Source organism: Nannospalax galili, unplaced genomic scaffold (assembly GCF_000622305.1).
Source record: "Nannospalax galili isolate Female #2095 unplaced genomic scaffold, S.galili_v1.0 scaffold302, whole genome shotgun sequence".
NCBI lineage: Eukaryota > Metazoa > Chordata > Mammalia > Rodentia > Spalacidae > Nannospalax > Nannospalax galili.
Window position 1 is genome coordinate 544,932 of NW_008350120.1, and position 20,482 is coordinate 565,413.

General features: G+C 53.5%; 1 protein-coding gene across 1 annotated transcript in view; it reads right to left on the bottom strand.

The window, feature by feature from the left end:
* Positions 1-5,187, bottom strand: part of Kcnh2 (potassium voltage-gated channel subfamily H member 2) — a 34,564-nt gene extending 29,377 nt beyond the window's left edge. Inside the window, exons 1-2 of the mRNA XM_008847209.1 lie at positions 4,787-5,187; positions 1,780-2,010 (exon numbers count right to left, since the gene is read on the bottom strand). Of these exons, the coding sequence (XP_008845431.1) occupies positions 1,780-2,010; positions 4,787-4,862 (307 nt within the window). The 5' untranslated portion in view covers positions 4,863-5,187. The remainder of the gene's footprint in view (positions 1-1,779; positions 2,011-4,786) is intronic.
* Positions 5,188-20,482: the final 15,295 nt, after the last annotated feature.

The window sequence follows — 20,482 nt, forward strand, 5'->3', positions numbered from 1 at the left end:
ACAGGGTGATTTCAAGGTCAGCCTGGGCAATCCTATCTCAAAACAAGCAAATAAACGTAAGAATAAGAGCAGGAAAGATGGCTTAGCAGGTAAAGGGGCTTGACACACAAGTCTGACAGCCTGAGTTCACCTGCTGGAACTTAGTAAAAGGTAGAATGAGACAGCCAACTCCATAAAGTTGTCCTCTGAACTACACACACGGCATACACCCCACATCCCCACAGACACACATTAATAAATATTATAAAAAGAAGCCCTGGCTTTGATTCCCACTACCACCTCAGCATCCATGTGAGGGTCCCAAGTAAGCCCATCACCCCACAAGTAGAAAGAAACTCAGGGAATCAACCACCTTGACTAATATGAGATTTCCCACATTACACCTGACCCCAGGAATTGTATGTTCATATTCAAACACCGGTGGTTTGGAAACCTAAATTTTCACTTTTGTGCAGCACAGTGACAGAACTATAATTCTGGTGTATAATTTTCAATAAATGATCTGTGTGACTTGGAGAATTTTCTTTAATTCTATGAACTTGGGTTTCCTCATCCTTAGAATGGGGATAAAAAAAAAGTGGTATCCACATCTCAGGGAGGCTGTGATCACACAAGGTAACACCTAGCCCAGTGTCTGCCAACTACAAACCACTCGCTGCTTCAGCCCCTGCCTGCCTGCCACCCAAAACCTCAATTTGCTGCAAGTAAACCCTCTTCCACAGGACCACACAGTACATGCCCCCTGAGTGCTGTCCAGGGATGTCACAGGCTGCACACCTGCAAAGAAAGCCCCTTAAGGATACCAGCATTTACAGGCCCTCTCAGTCACCCTGGAGTATGCACAAAAGGGGCCTGGAGTTGATGGTTCCACTGGTCCCAGCAGGAGGCAGAGTGTGCTCACTGGGCAGAGAGACAAACTCCCTGGGGGAGCAGGAACTTTGCCTTTCCAGCATACAGCTCCACAGTTCAAGAGCTCAGGTCTGAGCTGGGCTCCCAGGGATGCAGTGACGCATAAGGGACACGGAGCCCCTTCCCACCTCTCCAGTACACACACCTCCCCCACTGCACTGACCTCCCTTAGCAGAGCCCACCCCAACAGCACAGGCCTGGTGTGGGAGCAGCTCCCCCAGCTCTGTTTATCCGCTCTCCACTCTCGTCTCCGGAAGCCCAGAGCAGCTGGGTGGGGAAGTGGTGGCTGAGCAGAGACACCTGGCAGCAACACAAGGGGAGGGGGGAGGAGGGGCAGGGTGCTCGGCAGATGAGACCGAGGGAACTGGGGTTGTGGGGAGAGGCATATTTGAAGGGCAGAAGAGAAAAGGGGGCAGGAGAAGGGCAGCAGCCACGGCCCTTCCCGCCTCATTCTACCGACATCCTCCAGGAACAGTCACCTGGCAGGGGCTTGCCCTGCCGGGGGACTGGAGTCCTGTGGCTGGAAGTCAGGGCCAGCACCCAGCCTGACCTATTACAACCTGCCGGCCCAGCCCCGATCAAACTCCAGCCCACCTAGCTCCACATAATCGCACCTGCTGGGAAGTGTCAGGCCCTCGCCTTGGCATCCCAAGGCCACCGGGAAAACCAACCCATCTGAGTTGAGACCCACGCTATGCCAGGCCCTTGGAGACGGCCACGCCCCCGCCTGGGTCCCGCCCCCACGGTACCCGCTTGGTTCACTTAGACTACCTTGGGTCCCACCCGGGTTCCCTACCCTACCCAAGCCGGGTCCCTCTCGGCCCGCCCCCCACCCAACCCCCGCCGCGGCCACGCCCCTGCCCCGCCTACCATCTTTCCGGTAGAAGGCGATCTCCACTTTGCGCTCCTCCGCGCCCAGCAGGGCCTGCGCGATCTGCGCGGCGGCACGGCGCTGCGTGCGCGGCCCGTGCAGGAAATCGCAGGTGCAGGGCCGCTGCATCACCTCGGCCCGCGAGTAGCCGCACAGCTCACAGAAGCCGTCGTTGCAGTAGATGACGGCGCAGTTCTCCACGCGAGCGTTAGCGATGATGAACTTGCGACCTGGGGGGCGGGGATGAACGAGCACGTGAGCGGGGACCCCCAGTCTCGGGGGCCCCCTGCCCTGTCCCACATTCCGGCACACACACACGGCCGTCCAGACTCCGGCGCGCGCACACACACACACACACACACACACACACACACACACACACGGCCGTCCAGACACTCCCTCGCTCCAGAAAGGGGGCGCGCAGCCGGGGACACACGCATCTGCGCCCCGGACACAGGTGCCTCCAGCGGGCACGCCCTGGCGACACGCCCCCTCCCCTCCACTGACTGCATGGCTTACCCCGGGCAGGGCGCCAGCGGCCCCGCCGCCCCCTCTGCGCCCGGGGCCCAGGCCAGCCTGGGCGGGTGTCAGCAACGCGTGTCAGCAGCCGCGGCGAAGGGATAAACACTGAGCCTGGAAAGGGAGCCTGGGAAGGGCCAGAGATGGCGGCCAGACTTGCCTTTGCACCGGCTCCTCTGGCTTCTTCCTCTTGGTTGGGAGTGCTCCCTAGAAAATAAGTCCCTCAAGCACCCTCAGACTGTCCTCGGGTCACTGACCCGCCATGACTCCCGCACTCCGTCCACAGGCAGTCAGGAGCTGGGAGTGAGTGAGTCAAAGGATGAGGAGTTCAGCACTAGCGGACCTGGATCCTCGAACAACCCAGGGAGGGGTGCGTTATTGACATTTTATGAAGCAGGCTCAAGAGTTCAGCCCAATGCTGGAGTCTTGCAACTCATAAATAGCAAGTCCAGCTTCTGAGCCTAGTCTGGCAGACGGCAGAGGGACAGCTGGGGGTCACAGGCAGAAGTCCAAGGTCATACAAAGACCTGAAGCTCTATATCCTGGAAATCCCAAGAGCCCAGAGATGGGTCTGAGACACTAGCCCACGTGTAAGAAAGAAGACCCAAGAATGATGACTGACTCTGGGGATGTGAGGCCTACCTCTGTGACCCCCTCGAAGAAGGAATCCCCAATAGAGCCATTTTAGGTAGACATGGCTCACCCACTCCACACCTGCCCCCAAGGGCCAGGCAGGTGGGTAAGCAATAAGCCAGCTGCAGCCTCAGCTTGTGCCAAGTAGCTGCTCGAGGGATAAGAGCCTTCCATAAACAGCCGCTCTGGCCACTTTGGACTTTAATGCTGGGGCTTTCAGTTGCAGTTGAAAGGCTCCCCTTCCGTCCCCATCAGGCACAGCTCTCAGGATGCAGCTCTAGGCAGTCAGGAGAGCAAATCCAGGCTGCTGCAGGGGGAGCAGCCTGAATTAGGGCCAGGCCATCAGGCTCTGGCCTCCTGCCTCCCTCTGCCATCCTCCCTGCACTCAAGAAGTTACTTTTGTGTGTTGGGTCATCTTTAGGTCAGTCCCCAAGACCTCCCCAAACTCCCAGACAAGCAACAACCCAGGCCAGAGCTTCCTGTCACAAGAAAAGGTGCCTTAATTCTGCCTCCATCCCCACCTCAGCCTAAGGCAGTCCATAGCACAGGGCCACCCAACCCTGAGAGAAAAGCCACCCCTTGCCCCATTCCCAGGCTAGGAGATAAGAGCTAGTTTCTCTGAAAGCAGGCCCCACCCCAACCCCTATAGTGAAATCCTAGAGATAGAAGAGACCTCAAAGGCCGGATAGCTTGTCGCCTTGTTCACAGATGTGGAAACTGAGGCTTAGAGTGGGAAGAGTCACTCAAGGTCATCTGGCAGTCAGTGGAAGAGGTAGAGCCAGACACCAGACCTCTGGGATCTAATCCCAGGTCTTCTCAGGTTCTTTCTCTACCTACCCAGCCGGGAGGAAGAGAAGGCCCCAGGACCTGCCCCCACTCCTCAGGCCTGCACCAGCGTCCCTGACTCCACCCTCAGGATCATCCTGTTCCTCTGCTGGGGACAATGCTGCCCATCCAACTGACCCTCCCTCCACCACAGAACAAGCACACGTTGTCCTGTGCGCACAGGGTCACCAGGCAAGGAATGTCATTCTCCCATTGCCCCAGCCCTTGGCAGTCACACCCACTATGGCACACCAACACCCTGAACATTCACCTAGCCTGGGACACTTCTGGAAGCCTTTCCTGCCAGGGCAACATTAGGGGTGCTGTAGTCTCCACAATGGGGTCAGGGAGTAGTGTCCACAGTAGGAAAGTCTCCCGCACAGGTACGCCATAGACAGCCTGTTTCCCCTCAAAGCCAGCTTCAACCCTCCAGCACAGCACCCTCTCACCACCAGACCCACTATCTTGTAGACTTGTCAAGAGACACCTCTCTGCTGCCCATGCAGAGTCAAAGTGATACAGGGGCTTGGTCATATAGATGCCATACACACTCTAGAGAGGCTTTGGCACTGATCCTACATCCTTACTTACAGTCTCTCATATACAGCACAGTCAAGACTGGAACAGGCGCCCGTACTTTTAGCGTGGGTCACATATATATGTACTTTCTCAAGTCCTTGCACAGACACGACCCCATAAACTCCAGGCATCTAGAGTTGGGGACACCTGCACCCTCTCATTCTACCGCCCTTCCCTGCATACTCAGGGTGTCACACACACTCACATCCCAAAAATATGAGCTGGGTCTCCCACCCCAAGCCCCAACTCCCGGCCCCCTGGTCCCATGCTCACCAGCCCCTGGCACCAAGCCTTGACCCCAGGATCCCTGGCATAAGTCTCGTGCTCCACCAGCGCCCAGTGACTCACACTTTGCACTGCACAAGACCCGGGCACGCCCCCCCATCCACATTCGGCAGGGCTCGACCCACCCCCAGAGCCCCCTCCCCGGCCTGCCCCTCCCCCACTCACTCTGGCCCTCAAACTTGCGAATGATGGTGTCCAGGAAGGTGTTCTGCGGCGCGACGTGGCCCCTCCGCACCGGCATCCTGAGCCCATGGGCGGGCCGGGCGGGCCCCCACCCACCCCGGCCCGGCCCGGCCCAGCTCTAGGCTTCGGGTGGCCCGGGCCGTGGTCTCCGCACCCCGCGGCCAAGCTGAGCACGGGCGCGGCCGGAACTGGACTGCGGGCTCCGGGATCCCGCTCCGCCCCGGGAGCTGCCGGCTCCGGGCTGCCGGCTCCGGACCTCGGCCCGGGCCTGGAGCCGCTCGCGCTCTGGCCGCCTGCACACCTGTCTGTCGACCCTGGCCGTGCCACGGGCCCCGCTCCGTCGCGTCCCCGCGCTACGCTCCGCCCGCCCTAGCGCCCGACTCTCCGCTCCCACCCGCCCGCAGCCGCGCCGCCAACAGCCGCTCCAGCGCCCGCGGCTCGGGCAGCGCCTGCGGCTCGGCCTGGCGGCTGAAGGGTTAATGCGGCGCGCGCGCCGCCCTCTCCCCCCCACCCCGAGCGCCCGCCCTTCCCATTGGCTGAGCTGCGCCGAGCGCTCCCCCGACCCCAGGCCCCGGCTCCGCCGCGGAGCCCCCGAGACTCGCACGTCCGCGAGAGGGGGAAGGGACCCTTAGGTGGGGGAACCGTGAGGACAGATGCGACGGCCGGTTTGGAGATGACCAGGGAGAGGGGTAGGGAGAGCGCCCCCTCCCCAGATCGGGGACCGAGAAACCTGATTTGATGGGACAGGGCCAACCTCCTAGCCCCTCGCTTCCCCTCTGCGCCTAGGACCCGCTCGGTGCGCACAGCGATGATCAGAACCTGCTGTAGGTGATCAGGGTGAGGCCTAGACCCTGGGAAGAAGACTCAGGGCCAGGGGAGCCCCAGGAAACGGGAAGGGCAGGGAATGTGAAAGCTGTCAAACTAGGAGATAAGGGTTGATGGGCCGTAGGAGAGGCACGCCTCCCCTTCACCCCCATCTCCACACACGGACCGAGGCCCTCTTCGAGGTTATCTGAAGCTCTCCATGGGTGGCAAGCACGGAGGGGGACATTCTGACAAGAGATGCGGCCTCCTAGCTGGAAGTATAAAAAAAAGAAAGAAAGAAAGAAAGAAAAGGCCCCTAGGCGCGAGATTCCAGAGGATCCCCGAGTGCAAGCAGCCTGCCCTCCCTCGGTTGCGCTCCCTCCGTTGCAAGGAGGCAACCTTGCAGGCCCAATAGGCGGGCCTGGGGGCCCTGGGGCGGCCTCGGCGGCCCAGCCCCTCGGAATACCCCGGCAGAGCCGCAGGCCCCTCCCCCACCAGCTGGCTCGCTCCAGCTGCAGCTCCCTTATTTAGGCAAGGAGGTCTGAAGATGCTCAAGGGCAGGCAGGGTGTCTGCCCACTGCCTGCCCACCGCCTCCTGGGGCTGAGTAGGGGTCTTCGGCCCAAGTGCCCTTGGCCTGAGCAGCCAGGCAAGGCCTGGGCAGGGCAAGACTGAAAGGCGAGTGTTGACAGCTGAGCGGGCCTGCTGTGGGGAGGAGCCGGCAGCTGAGGCGGCGCGGGTCCCCTCCCCTGACTGCAGCCCAGATCAGAGGCCCGTCTAGATGGATGGGGCCATGTGGGGGCTCCTGAGGGCTTGCAGCTGCCTCTGTCCTTGGAGCAAGGGGCTGGGTCTTTTCACCAGGAAGAGCTATCATGGGACTTCAGGGGGAGGGATGGGGACAAAGGATTGAGAAGGTAGTTGTCTGGAAGGAGGGGAGGTGCAAAAAAAAAGGTCTCCATGAGACCACCCTGGCCAGCTGCTCACCTTCCACCCAGAAGCAAAAACCTGCAAACACTAAGGCCAAACGGGGCCACTGGCCAGCAGATGACACTTTTTTATTTGCTAGTGGGTGGGCAGTGACTCAGGGAGGCAGCCGGTGGGAGAGAAGGAGGTGGCTCTACCAGCTGATGCTAAAAAAGTCCAGAGGCTCCTGCTTGCACAGTCATCCCTCAGGCCCTTCCCACAAACTCCAACAGCTTCCTAGCTCAACCCAAGATGCCCAGGACCTTCCCTGTGTGTAACTTGGTATCTGAGGCATCGATCCATCTAGGTTCATGACTGGTCCAGCTCTTGCCCTGCACAACCCCACACATACCCAAGCTCCTGGATTGCCTAGTTTGTGTGAGTAGAGGGGCCTCCCTTCCAAGGCTAGGCACTAAAGGTGAGAAAAGGCTGGGAATGGCAGGGAGGGGAGGTAGGAAGGAGGCTCTGTAGCCCCTTCGCGTCACATCTAGGGGGTAGGACAGCCAGACCCTGAAGAGAAGGGACTCCTCGTCCAACCTGGCCAACAGTCCCTAAGACAAGGAGGCACATTGCTGAGACAGCCTTCTGTTCTTATCCCAGAGGGAAGACATAGCAGCCACTGAGACCCTTCATCATGCTAGTAAGAAGGGAGACCAGGCACAGAGTAGTCCTCCTGGGACTGAGGCTCTAAAAAAAGCTGCTCCCTCAGGGTAAAGAAAGCCAAATGTCTGTCTGTCTCTGTCTCTCTACCTGGGCCCCCCTCCCAGCAACGCGCACACACACACACACACACACACACACACACACACACACACACACGTGAAAACCAACTGCAGATTTTTTACTTCCTAGGAAGCTTAGGGGAGTGCCTGAAGGCAGGCCCACAGAGCCCACCCCCACAGTCAAGGATGGAGACAAGGATGCCCAGAGTCAAACAGGCTCTTGCCAAGGCATCCTTCCTGAGGCTGCTGGTGCCAGGTGCTAACAGGAGACCACTGGGTAAAGAAGCCCCTCTGCCCCATCAGGCACCAACCCTCCTACCTCCAGATCCAGACACACTAATACCCAGAGCAGCCATAATTTGCCCCTCCCCCCACCGCAGGCCCCAAGAGCCATTTCCAGGGATCATTCCTGGGAAAACCTCTCCCTCAACCTGCCTACCACTGTATTTATAGTGAGACACATAGGCTCCACCCAGCTCCCAGAAAGATACAATTTAGGGAGAAAAGTCTGCAGAAAATATCCTGTCCAACCCTCTCCCTGTTCCTGCTCAGCCTGAGGCAGTACAGCCAGGACTTCCTGGGAGGGAAAGAGACCATGGAAGGTGTCTCTGCTGATAGGCCCCCAAGGACCAGACCAGGAGAGACACAGCCAAAATCAGACCCAGGGGAGCAGTAACACCCACAGGGGACTGGGTAGCAGCTCCAGTTGGACAGGCACAAGAGAGACAGCTGGTGGAGGACCTACTCCTTGGATGCCCCAGGGGAGTAGAGCAGCAGCAGCAGTCTCCACGTGTTCAAGGGGGAACTTGGATTGCTTGGGGGATACCTTGGTTTTTTCTGTTCAACTGGGTTTTCAGATTAGAGATGTTTTCAGATATGCGCTGGAGTCGGGAAAGCAAGCAAGGGACAGTGTGACTTCCTTCTAAAGCAGGTGCCTAGGGCTTATTGAAAGCAAGGAAGAGGGAGAAAGAGAAAAGGGGAGGATGGATGGACAGAGAGACCCACCTCAGCACCACCGCCTGAAGTCAGGACTTCCTGCTACCTGCAGCTCTGCATAAAGCAATCCTGCCAACCCCCAGCCCATTCCAAAATCTTTTCCTACCAACTTGATTCCTGTCCTTGGTGGCATATAGCCCTGATTTTGTGGCATAGGAAGTAAATAAGGTGCTGGAGACTGGGTTTCAGGACACATGACTTCTGAGTCCACTTCTGCCACCAGCCATGTCAACAAATGTTTCCTGGGGACCTCCTATGTGCTAGACATTGTGTCAGATGCTACAGGGTGGGAGAACAGGAGGGATAAGTCAGTCTCCCTCCTCCAGGGATTCATGGTCTAGTGGTGTCTTGAGAGAGGCGGTGGGCAGACTAAACTGCAGTCTGTGGTGAGTGCTGTAGAATTACAAGAAGGTGCCAGTTCATTATAACTGGAGGAGACTAGAAGAGTCTGGGGGGGGGGGAGAGGCTTTGTAGCAGGTCCTTGAAGGTTCTGGTGGGAGGGACAACAGGAGCCAAAATAGAGACTGGAGCATGGAGATCAGGTTGAGGGACAAAACAATTGTGGGGGCATAGAGCAGTAAGTTGGTGCCATTTGCAGAGGACTAGGAGCACTAACTGTGTGTGCTGGAGGGACAGTGGTGGCAGCTGAAATACATTTTCCAGCCTTAGTCCAGACAAGCAGACACTGGGTATCCAAAAAAGTTATGTTGAATTAATGAAACTGTATAGTAGTTTGGAGAAACTAAGGCCGCCCCCACAATCAAGGATGGAATTCTATTAACTACAGTGTCTAACAGCCATACCCCAAAACCTAGTGGTTTAAATCAATGACAGTATTTATTTTACTCATGGGCCTTCAAGTTCAGCCAGGACCACAGCTTTGATTCACTTCCAACTAGGAACTGGAAGGCAACCGTGTTTGATGGTTGATGCCGACCCTGGAGCCTCAGCTGAGACTGGAGCCAGATATCCATGTGAAGCCTTTCCACATGACTGCCTGACTTCCTCCAAGTATGGCTGCTGGATTCCAAGGGCAAATGTCCCAAGAAAAGACCAGACAGCAATTGAATAACCTGTGGTAACTAAGCTTTGAAAGTCACACAGAACAACTCCCAAGGACATTATCATAACCCATCAAGTTAGAAGAAACACAGACCACACACCACACCTTCAATGGAGAAGTGTCACTGTTGTGTCAGAAGAAGGGCATGTACAGTGGGACACACTGGCATGACCACCTGCCAGGTGACACTATACAATAGTCCAAGGGACAGTCTCGGATCAGGTCAGAAGTGATGGAGAGGAGCCCATGTGTTCTGTAACATTAGAAGCATCAGTAAATCTCCCTCTCCTTACCTATAAAAGGAGATCAAACAAGCTGGATTCTGGAATCCTTTCCAACCCTGGCAGTGAGTGGTTCCTTAGTTCTATACAACCTGTAGTCCTGGATAGTCTTGAACTTACCATTTTCCTGCAACCCTCTCTCTGAGCAGCCCCTTGTTTTCTCTTGCCTCACCACATCTCCTGCCTCTGCTTTCTTGTCCTGAGTGCCCCTGGGGCCAATGGCTACTCCACAGACAGCATCATGGTCTATTCTACACACTTGTTTCAGACTAAAAATAAGTGGAGAGGGAGACCTTTAAGGACAGGTAAGAAGCTTCTGTCCCCCACACCTACTGAGAGTCATTGCTGTGGGGTTTGCAACAAGTAAACACAGGAGACAGTTCAAAATCTAACTGGGGGTAGAGGACACATGGGCATAGAGGCAATTGTCATGAAACAATCTGGTGCTGCTAACTATACATGGAAGGGAACCCAAAGCAGGCAGGGCTTTGCATGGCTGAACAGCCAGGAGGGTTTCCTAGGGAATCTGGGCCTTGCCAGATGGTAAGGGTTCTCCCGAGCACACAGGAAGGGGGTGCAAAGCCAGACGCTATTCGGACTCAGGTGTGGGTCCTCTCACCCATCTGTTCTTGGCCCCCAAATGAGATAAAGAAGCTGTCAATGTGTTTCCTCTGAGTGAGAACCTGTCAGCCATCTGTCCCTTTGAATTAGGGACTGGGCTGCTCAGACAAAGAAGGGGTTCTAAGTGAGATTCTGGAACTCAGTGAGTTGTAGAAACTGGAATAACCAGGTGGGGGCAGCTGACTGCACGTGGGGGAGGGGGAGGCTTTCATGATAAAGAGACTGGACATTTGTCTGGAGATCCCATTTGTAGGTATTTCCTTAAAATTATGTTTACAAAGCACCTAAAATGTATCTAACACTATTCTAAGTTAGCTTTTGTTATCTGCTTTAGTTTGGTCATTTGTTTTAGTTTTTGTGTGTTGGTTTGGTTTGTTTGATTTTTGAGACAGGGTCTCACTCTCTAGCCCAACTTGGCCTTGAACTTGCAAACCTGCAAGTGCTGGGATGCTGGGTGTATACTCCCCCAACCCCACCCCACCCCCATTCGGCTTTTGTTGTCATTTAAATAATGCCCTCAGAGTTTGCAAAACAAGTGCTGCTTTATTGACTTAGGGCTTATATTGAAGTGACTTTAAAGGACTGAACAGGATTAAAGGGTGAGCCATGATCCGGCTGTCCTGCTAGGGAAACTGGCCCAAGAGATCTCACGTTCTCTTGGCAGCTCAGAGCTACAGCCCGGCTGGAAATGCCTCTGTCCGAGGTGCTGAAAGCCCTTCATGCCCGGGCTCTGTTGGAAACCAGGAAGGACAGCCCAGGTGACCATGTTGAGGGCCCTCTCCTGGATGCTATGAACTCGACTGTTTCCCTACACCATGAAACTGCTTCTGAGTTTTTTGTTGTTGTTGTTTGTTTATTTTGTTTTGTTGGTCTTTTTGAGACAGGGTCTCCCTGTAGCCCCAGGGGTTCTGGAACTCACTATGTAGACCAGCCTGGCCTTGAACTCACAGAGATCCGCCTGCCTCTGCCTCCCCGAGTGCTGGGGTTAAAGGTGTGTGCCACCACACTCGGCTGAAACTGCTTCTGGAACTAGACAACTGCACAATCAGGCTGCATATGACACAGTCAGACCTGGTTTTCCATCAGTGCTGAGCCCAGGTCTGGTGTATATTCAGAGCATCCCTACCTCACCCTCCTAACACTAGGGAACAATGTGATTCTGCCCCTAACTTTTATACATTAAATTCTCTGGATTTCACTGGGGGGGGGCAGTTCTGGTGCTTTAGGAGACAGAGCTGAAGCAAACACTTTTTTGTTTTAGGTGATAAAGCAGGAATACAGAATAGCAAAGACTTCCTGGAGATTATGGCACAAGTTAGAAATGGAGCTGAGTTTCCTTGTCCTAAGTCAAATGATTCAGCCACCATGCCCTGGTGGGTTGCAGTTACTACATCACATTTAGCAAAAGCTAGAAAAATAGGCAATTCAAGGAGAGAGAGAGAGAGAGAGAGAGAGAGAGAGAGAGAGAGAGAGAGAGAGAGAAACTACAGAGGTATAGATCTATGTCAGATCTCCAGACCTATGCTAACAGGCAGAATTCAGAACCTGGGCTGGAATGGGAATGAGAATACTAACCCTGAAAGGAGTCACCCTTCCCCCATGGCGCAGTCAATGGCAAGGACAAAGAAGTGAATTAAGGTTGAATTTGATCTCCCCTACCACATTGTCTCCTGCACCCACTCATAGTTATTCATTTTATAAGATATTACATTGGTGCTGGAGAGATGGCTCAGCGGTTACACTGTCTGCTCTTACAGAGGACCCGGGTTTAATTCTCAGCAACCATATGGCAACTAACAACCATCCATAACTCCAGTTCTAGGGGATCCAATGCCCTCTTCTGACCTCTGCAGGCATTGCAAATAACATCTGACAGGAGAAGTTGCATGGTCCTGCATCCACAGCACAAGAAATGATGTGCTCCATGTTCTGGTTTCAGAGTAGGACAGGCTGTGTCAAGGCTGTAAAGGGAAGAAACACATTACAGTTTGGTGGGGCTGAGAACTGGGGTGAGGCCCTCATCTGAAGATCAACAATAAGCATAGGCCTTCTCAAGAGAGGGGAAGCTGGTGAGCAAGAGCCCATCACAGTGTAAGGACCCAGAAGGTCCAGGAAAAGAGAATTATGTCCTCTGCCCCTGAAAAAGAAAGAGTTCAGGGCACTTCCCCTTTGGATCCTTGAGAAGGAACCCTGCTTACATCAGCTTCCTCTGAGAGCTGGGGCCAGCATTCCCTGGAGCACCCTAAGCTGGGATTTAGGAAAACAGAGCTCAAAATGGGAACACCAAAAAGACCCCACATACCAGCAGCAAACACATCAGAACTGCCTTGCTTGCTGGTCCCTGGGAGTCAAGGGTCTTATAATCCACTTGGAAGGGCAGAACAAAAAGACAAACCCCTCTGTGCTTTGCTTCCCAGCCATGAAGTGAGCAGGTTTGCTCCATCACGCACTGCCCTCCATGGCCACATTGCTGAGGCAATGAGGCCAAATGATCATGGGCTAGAACCTCCAAAACCCTGTGCCTGAATACCACCCCCCAAAAAATGAAAAAGACAAACTCCACAATGATCAAAGTTCTCACTTGTCTGTGGTCAGAATTCCTCTGTCTTCACATCAGCAGGGGATCTAAAGACTGCTTCTCCCATCCTGGTATGGAGGGAAGGTCCAGCCCCTCCATGGTGTACCTGGGAGGCCCAAGAAGATGGGTCCAGTCAATTGCCAGGGCTGCTTGCTATGGAATTTCCATGCTAGGTGTATTGATGCTCAAAATCCTGGTTCTCAAGGGGCCCAGCACCACAGCAACCACACCAGGAAACTGGGGCAACCTGAGGGACTGAAGGAGAGGGAGAGAGGAGGAGGGAAGACAGTACAGGGCCTGTTGGACAGGTCCTTGACAGCTGTCTGTCTCAGGTCTGAGCTCATCCCAGCAACTTGCACTGGCAAATGATACAGAGTGCTACATAAGGTCTCCAAGGTCTGAGATAGGGGCTCTGATAGTCCTCACTCAGGAGACCTCAGCCTGAGCCTAAACACTCACTCTCACATGGTTATCAGAAATGAAGATCAATTCAGAGTCTTACGGATGTTAAAACATTTACATCCTTGGGGGCTAAAGAGATGGCTCAGTGGTTAAGAATGCTGGCTGTTCTTACAGAAGACCCAGGTTTGAATCCCAGCACCCACATTGCTCTTAACAACTATCCATAACTCCAGTTCCAGAGGATCCGACACCCTCTTCTGTCCTCCTCAAGTACTGCATGACACAGGTGTACTTACCTGGGAGACAGAAACAAGTGGATCTTTGTGAGTTCAAGGTCAGCTGGGGCTGCAGGGAGACCCTATCTCAAAAAGACAAAATAAATAAATAATAAATAAATAAATAAAAAGGTCCAAGAAATCATGGTCAGAATTAGTTTTGGAGGTATAGGAATCAGAAGATGAGATGGGTCAGTGATGGGGCCCCAGGACATACTACTCATGGGTACATGCACATGTGTTTGCACACAAAGTCCAATCATGCAAACACACATACACACACACACATTCGCGTACACACACACACACACACACACACACACACAGAGCACACACTCATGCACATTTGCTGCTACACACAACGTTTTGGTGTCTCCCCACCAACACAAAATTCCTGTCCTGAGCTCCTAGCCCTCATTATTTAGAGGTAGGATCTTGGATGAACTTGGTAGCACATGCTTGTAATCACAGCACTCAGGAAACTGAGGTAGGAAGATCTCAAGTTCAAGGTCAGCCTGGTCTACATAGTAAGTCCAGGCTAGCCATAGTTACAAAATGAAACCCCCACTCTGCAAAAAAAAAAAAAAAAAAAAAAAAAAAAGAGAGAGAGAGAGAAGTAAAAAGAGATGGGGTCTTTGGGCAGTGGCCAGGTCATAGAGGTGGGACCCTCATGAGTGTCATTAGTGTCCTTATTTAAAAGGACCCTAGAACCAGGTGTAGTGGCACACACCTTTAATCCTAGCACTCAGGAGGTAGAGGCAGGTGGACCTCTGTGGATCCAAGACCAACCTGGTCTACATAGTGAGTTGCAAAGCCAGCCAGGGCTACATAATAAGGCCCCGTTTTTAAAAGGAGGGAGGGACTTGAGAGAAGGCTTAGCGGTTAAGTGCACTGGTTGCTCTTGCAGAAGTCCCAGGTTCGATTCCCAGCACCCACATGACAGCTAACAACTGTCCATAACTCCAGTTCCAGGGGATCCAACACTCTTCTGACCTTGGTGGGCATTGCACAGCATGGGTGCACTTACACACATGCAGGTAATACATGCATACACATAAAATTAAAATAAAACAAAAAGAGGGACCTAGGAGCCACTAAACTGGCAGTCACTGTGAGGACAAGTATGGGGGATTTCAAAAGCCTCTGCTTTCCCATGAGGCTGAGAGTCAGAAGACAGATGTGGCTCCAGTCTAGTGAGTCAGATCAGGTTCCTCAGCAGGCTCTGCCCTCAGAAACACACTTGTGAATGGGGACAACTCCAAGTCCCCATTCCCAGATTCCTCAAGCTACAGGAGTGTGGCACCTGATGCTCACTCCCCTGGCTATGCTGGACATGGCTTCCCTGTGCCTTTGGTTTACAAGGCCTTGTGAGGGTTTGGGCAGAAAGAAGGGCAGGGCCTACTCTGGACTGCAGACAGAGTCACCGTCAGGAGCTTTGGGCTCTTTCGAATGAGCCACTTCAGGGCCCCCAGAGGGCTGATGTAACCGCACATCAAATCAAGGCCCTAGACAATGGGCTCATTCCCTAGGGGCTGTTTGATTGTCTGGTCCCAGGACTTAACACAGTGTTCCTCTTCGGCTCTCTGCTGCCCCCATGTGGCTAACCCAGGAAGGGCGAAGGCTGACTAGAGGGCTCCCAAAGCCAAGACTTTCGGACAGGCTCCCTCTCTGCAGCCCACCCACCTGGGCTCTCCTATGCCAAAGCCTTCCCGCCCCGCACAGCCGGTCTTGTAATGGAAGCAGACCTCTCCCGTCACATAGCATGAGTTACATCCTGACTCCGAGGGAGGCCTCCGGGCTGGCAGAGCCTCTCCTGCCTTGCTTCCCTTCTTTCCCCTCTGCTCCCCACCCAGTCCTTGCCTGCAAGCAGGAAGGAAGCTGCTCATAGTGGGGAGGGCGGGGCACTTCCAGCTCACACTGAACAACTCCAGGCTGGGCTTGAAGGACTCAGAGCCTTCTGCTCTGCCCTCCCTAGATCCCCTATACAAATGCCTTGCAAAGACCCAGGACCTTCCTTTTCTAACACAGGTACCCTGAGATTAGGGCACTCACTCTCCTCCAGTGCTGCACCCAACTCTGGTCTGAGATGGAAGGCAGAAGCAAGAACTGAATCTTTCTCCAAGTCCAGGAGGGTGCAGCAGGCACCAGGGACCTGGCCTCCCAGGAAGGGGACCCCCGACTCATCCACAGGAGCCTGTCACCCTATCACCCAGAGCCAAGGATGATCGAGGTCTTAGTTAACCGTACCAGTTAGCTGCAACACCAGCACAGTCAGGAATGGAATGATTGGGCCCCCAACCAGATCATCAACAAAGCCCCGTCCAGCTCATCACCCTACAATTTTTGTTTTGTTTTGTTTTGTTGTTTTTTTGAGACAGGGTCTCCCTGTAGCCCCAGCTGGCCTGGAACTCACTATGTAGACCAGACTGGCCTTGAGCTCCCAAAGATCTGCCTGCCTCTGTCGGAATTAAAGGCGTGTGCCACACGCCAGGCTTTATTATTTTTAGTTTATGTGTATGAGTGTAATGCCTGCATGTATGTAAGTACACCTGTGTCATGCAATGCCTGTGGAGGTCAGAAGAGGGTGTCCAATCCCCTGGAACTGGAGTTACGGATGACTGTTAGCCGCATGTGGATGCTGGAATCAAACCCAGGTCCTCTGCAAAAGTAGTCAGTGCTCTTAACTACTGAGCCATCTCTCCAGCCAACACCCCACAATTTAAATGTGTGATTTCCTTTCAACAAAGATGCACCCATGAAAGTTTTAAAAAATTATTTTCAGAAATGACTCTTTAAATGCAGTTGTTAAATAAATAAAATGCAGTTGTGCATGCAAGCATAAGTAGCTAAGATGCATAAGCACTAGCAAGGTCTAGCAGGGATGCAGGCAAGAAGCAGAGGCAGAGCCTACAATGCCCTGGGAGGGAGGAAGAGGCCCCATCCTGGAGGAAGACTCAGCAACTGGCAGAGTGGCCACTGGTCAGTCTTTGATTGGTTTGGGTTGGTGGGAGAGGGGACCATTATTGTTGTTTGGTTTTTTGAGACAGGGTCTCCCTGTACCCCTGGTTGGCCTGGAATTTATTATATAGACCAGACTGGCCTTCATCTTACAGAGAGCTGCCTGCCTCTGCCTCCTGAGTGCTAGGATTAAAGGTGTGTGCCACCATACCCACTTTTGGTTTTTAATTGACATGGAAACTATACATATTCACAAGGTACCAACACATGATGTGTCATTACATATATACACTGTACAGTTGTTGAAATTAGGGTGAGCCAGGCATGGTGGCACATGTCTATAATCCCAAACTTGGGAGGCAGAGGCAGGAAGATCAGGAGTTCAAACCATCTTTGGCTACACAGCAAGTTCAAGACCAACTTGGGCTACATCCAGCTTAAAATAATAAAAATCAGCTGAATGTGGTGGCACATACCTTTAATTCCAGCACTTGGGAGGCAGAAGGAGGCAGGTCTCTGTTATTTCAAGGTCAGCCTGGGCTACAGCAAGTTCCAGGCCAGCTGGACCCTGCCTCAAAAAAACCCAAAAAAATTCAGAGTAAGCATATCTAATCTCTTCAAAGATGGTAAAAAACATTTTAGATTCTTTCTTCTAGATTTTTTGGCATTCGTGATACATTTTCATAATTCTCTGTAGCTACCCTGTATGCAACAGAAATCCAGAAGTCATGACTCTTCTGCAACTATGACTTAGGACTCTTGGCGAGCCTCTTTGCCTCTCCCTCCTCCACGCACTGTAATCCCCCCATGAGTGAAAGACAGGACAGGCTGGGAGTGTGCCTCACCTGCTGAGGGAGGATCTGATCTGCCTATTTTCTTGAACCTGCCTGCCATGGCATCTCTGCCCCAATGGAGCCCATCTACTCTGCATCTACTCTTGTGGCTGGACAGTGTTCCCTCTTGGATCTATCCCTTCTCCCAGCCATGTCGCTTCAGCCTCACCTGTCCTCAGAGCTCCTCCCCATGGCCTGTAGAACACAGCCCTGGGTGCCTGATGCCCACATAACCTTTGCAGCAACACAAGCTAGTGTTAGGAAATGCTCACTCCAGGCAGGGGCCCAGACCCATCAGGGAAGCCCCAGAAGCAGAAGTGATATTTCTAGAGTACACAGTTCACTCAGGCAGGAACTCATACATAGAGAAGGCTGCCTAAAAGTCATAGCCCTGAGGACTCAAAGGAAGAGATGTACACAGGGCCTGGGACAGGGTAACAAAGAGCCCCAGGGAGTATGGAGGAAGGGGCTAGAGGAGGAGGGAACCCCAAGCGCTGGAGCATTACTGGGGGTAATGTCTGAGAGAGAACAGGAAGAGGGCTAAAAAGCACACAAAGGAAAGATCCAAAAGAAGATGTGGGTCTGATGTCTGCAGCAGGTAAGGAAGGCCTTGGATAGTGCTTTCTGGGGGCCCATCCAGTCCAGCAGGGGACCCTGGTATCAAGATGGCCATGGAGGGGACTAGTTGAACAGGAATGAGGAGTCAGGCTTATGGACTAGCTAAAGCATCCAGGGAAGCAGAGAGCCTTGGACTGAATGCCAGGCAGATCCTACAGGCATCACAACTACAAGTTGTCAGTCACCTGCCCTGCTGCAGCAGGTATCTTCTCTCTAGGAGGGAGATGGGGCAAGATACCTCCAAGACCAAGGCTGACCCAGGAGGGGATGGAAACATTTTCTCTAATATGAGACTGTGCCATTAGGCTCTGTCAATGTGACACAGACTAGAGTCACCTGAGAAGAAGGAACCTCAGTTGAGGAACTTCCTTTGTCCAACTGTCTGTGAACATTTTCTTCACTGTAATTGATGTAGGAGGGCCAGGCTCCCTAGGCAGATGGGCCTGAGCTGTATAATAAAGGTAGCTGAGCAAGCCAGTAAGCAACTTTCTTCTGTGGTCTCTACTTTAATTCCTGCCTCCTGCCTTGGCTTCCCTCAACAATTGTCTATAATTTATAAGCTGAAATAAGCCCTTTCCTCCCCGAGCTGATTTTGGTCAATGTTCTATCACAGCAACAGAATGCTAACTAGGTCAGAGGGGAAAGCAGAGGTGGAGGAGACAGCATAAACAGAGGCCCAGAGGCACAAAAGCACAGGCGTGTTTGGGAATCCCTCAGAAAGCAAATTTGTCTAGACTGGGTTGTGAGCAGTGAGATAGGTTAACAGGACCGACGTGGTGCGTTGGAGTGGCCTTAACCTTGGCTGAAGGTCTCAGGTGGTGAGAAAGTATGAGGTAAACCCTGAAAGGAATCTGGCGGTGGTGGGAAAGGAGGGAATGAGAAAACAGGGTCAGGAGATCCCCAACAGGGGCTACGGCACAGGCAAGAAGCTGTGAGGGTGTCAGCAGCTGATTCTGGCTATAGTCTTGACCTTAGGCCAGTCATAACTCCCTTAACTGATATCCAGAAAGAGGAGTCCTTGATTGGTCGGGGTTTTTTTTTTTCTTTTCTTTTTCCGGAGCTGAGGACCGAACCCAGGGCCTTGCGCTTGCTGGGCAAGTGCTCTACCACTGAGCTAAACCCCCAACCCTGATTGGTCATTTTTAAAGTGATGGCTGATTAAGGGGGCCAGATCAGAACTTACCAGTCTCTCTAGATGGAAATGTCTGAGTATCAGAGCTCTACCACCACCTCTCTAAGAAGGCAAGTCAGTGGGTATAGGTAGGAACCTCAAGCCCAGGGACCTGGGAGCAAACTGGACTGAGCAAGGGCAACCAGTAGCCTCCTGCTGACCCTCCCCGAGCAAGGCCAGAGCACTCTCGTCCAAGGGCGTGCTATTTGTGAGTCCTCTTCTCCTCTACCCTCCCAAACTGGCAGACCTCACCTTCTTGGTGACTCCGGAGGTCAGCTCAGCTCATTGCTTCCGGCTGATTTTGCTGGCCCCCCACCCAGACCTACCCCAATCTTATCCTTCCTTGCTTTTCAAAGGAGTCCGGCCAACACAAATTCACATGTTTGTTTGTCTGCCTGTCTGCCTCTCCTAGTCCCTGCCTCTCCCTGTCTCTCAGCTTCCCTTTTGTTTCTTTCTTGTAGTTTCTCTTTTGGCCTCTATAGTCTCAAACCGACAAGGCTTCTACCCCTGTGCACCCAGATATCCAGCTCCTGGTCTTTAGCCTGCACCCAGATGGCACAGAACTACAAACTCCAGCATGCACTTCTGCCCAAGGTGCCCAAAGGGTGCCATTTGTGTCTCCCTTGCATTCTGGGAATTGTAGTTTGCCTAGCCACACTCGGTAGGCCCCCAAGGTCTCCCCTTTGGGCCATCCTGCCTCTTCCCTGATTGCTAGATCTCTCTACTGACCTGTTGCCTCAGAGAAGCATGCGTCACTGGATGACAGGATTAGGGGGTGGAGGCCCTGGATATCAGCTTCCTGCCCTTTTGTGCCCCCCACTTGAGTCATGGGGGTGGGGTTCCAGGAAATTGAGGTGGGAGGGAGGGATACCCTAATGCTAGCCACAAGAACAAAAGGTCACTGTGTCCTTGCTGGGTGTGTGTCCCCAAGACCCCTGAAGGACTCTGAGATGGGAAAAATGGGGAACAAGAGGACCAGAGTAAACCTAGTGGTCCCTGTGGTCGCTAGGAGTGTGGAGTTCCATCTCCCCTGCTACTGACCCAGTGTTCAGAGCGGATGCTGCGGCCTAAGACCACCAAAGCGCCTTTCCCACCCTCTGGGTACTTCATCCGCCATTCCCTATAAGTCCAGCTCCTGCACCCGGCCCCAAGCCTCCCCCACACCTGGGTTCCCACTTATCAGCTCTAGTCCTCGTGGCGGAACCCAGGCGTCCGGGCCCCCACCCTCTGGGTCAGCGGGCGTGCCTGAGGCTTTAAAGCCTCCCAGCCGTCCTGGTTCCTGTTCCATTGTGTATGAGATTGGGCGGAGCGAGGGCCAGCACCAGGGAGCCCCCTCCCACCACCCCCTCCCTTCAGCCCACTCCCAGCTTCCTAAGGAAAAGGCTGGGACTCTGC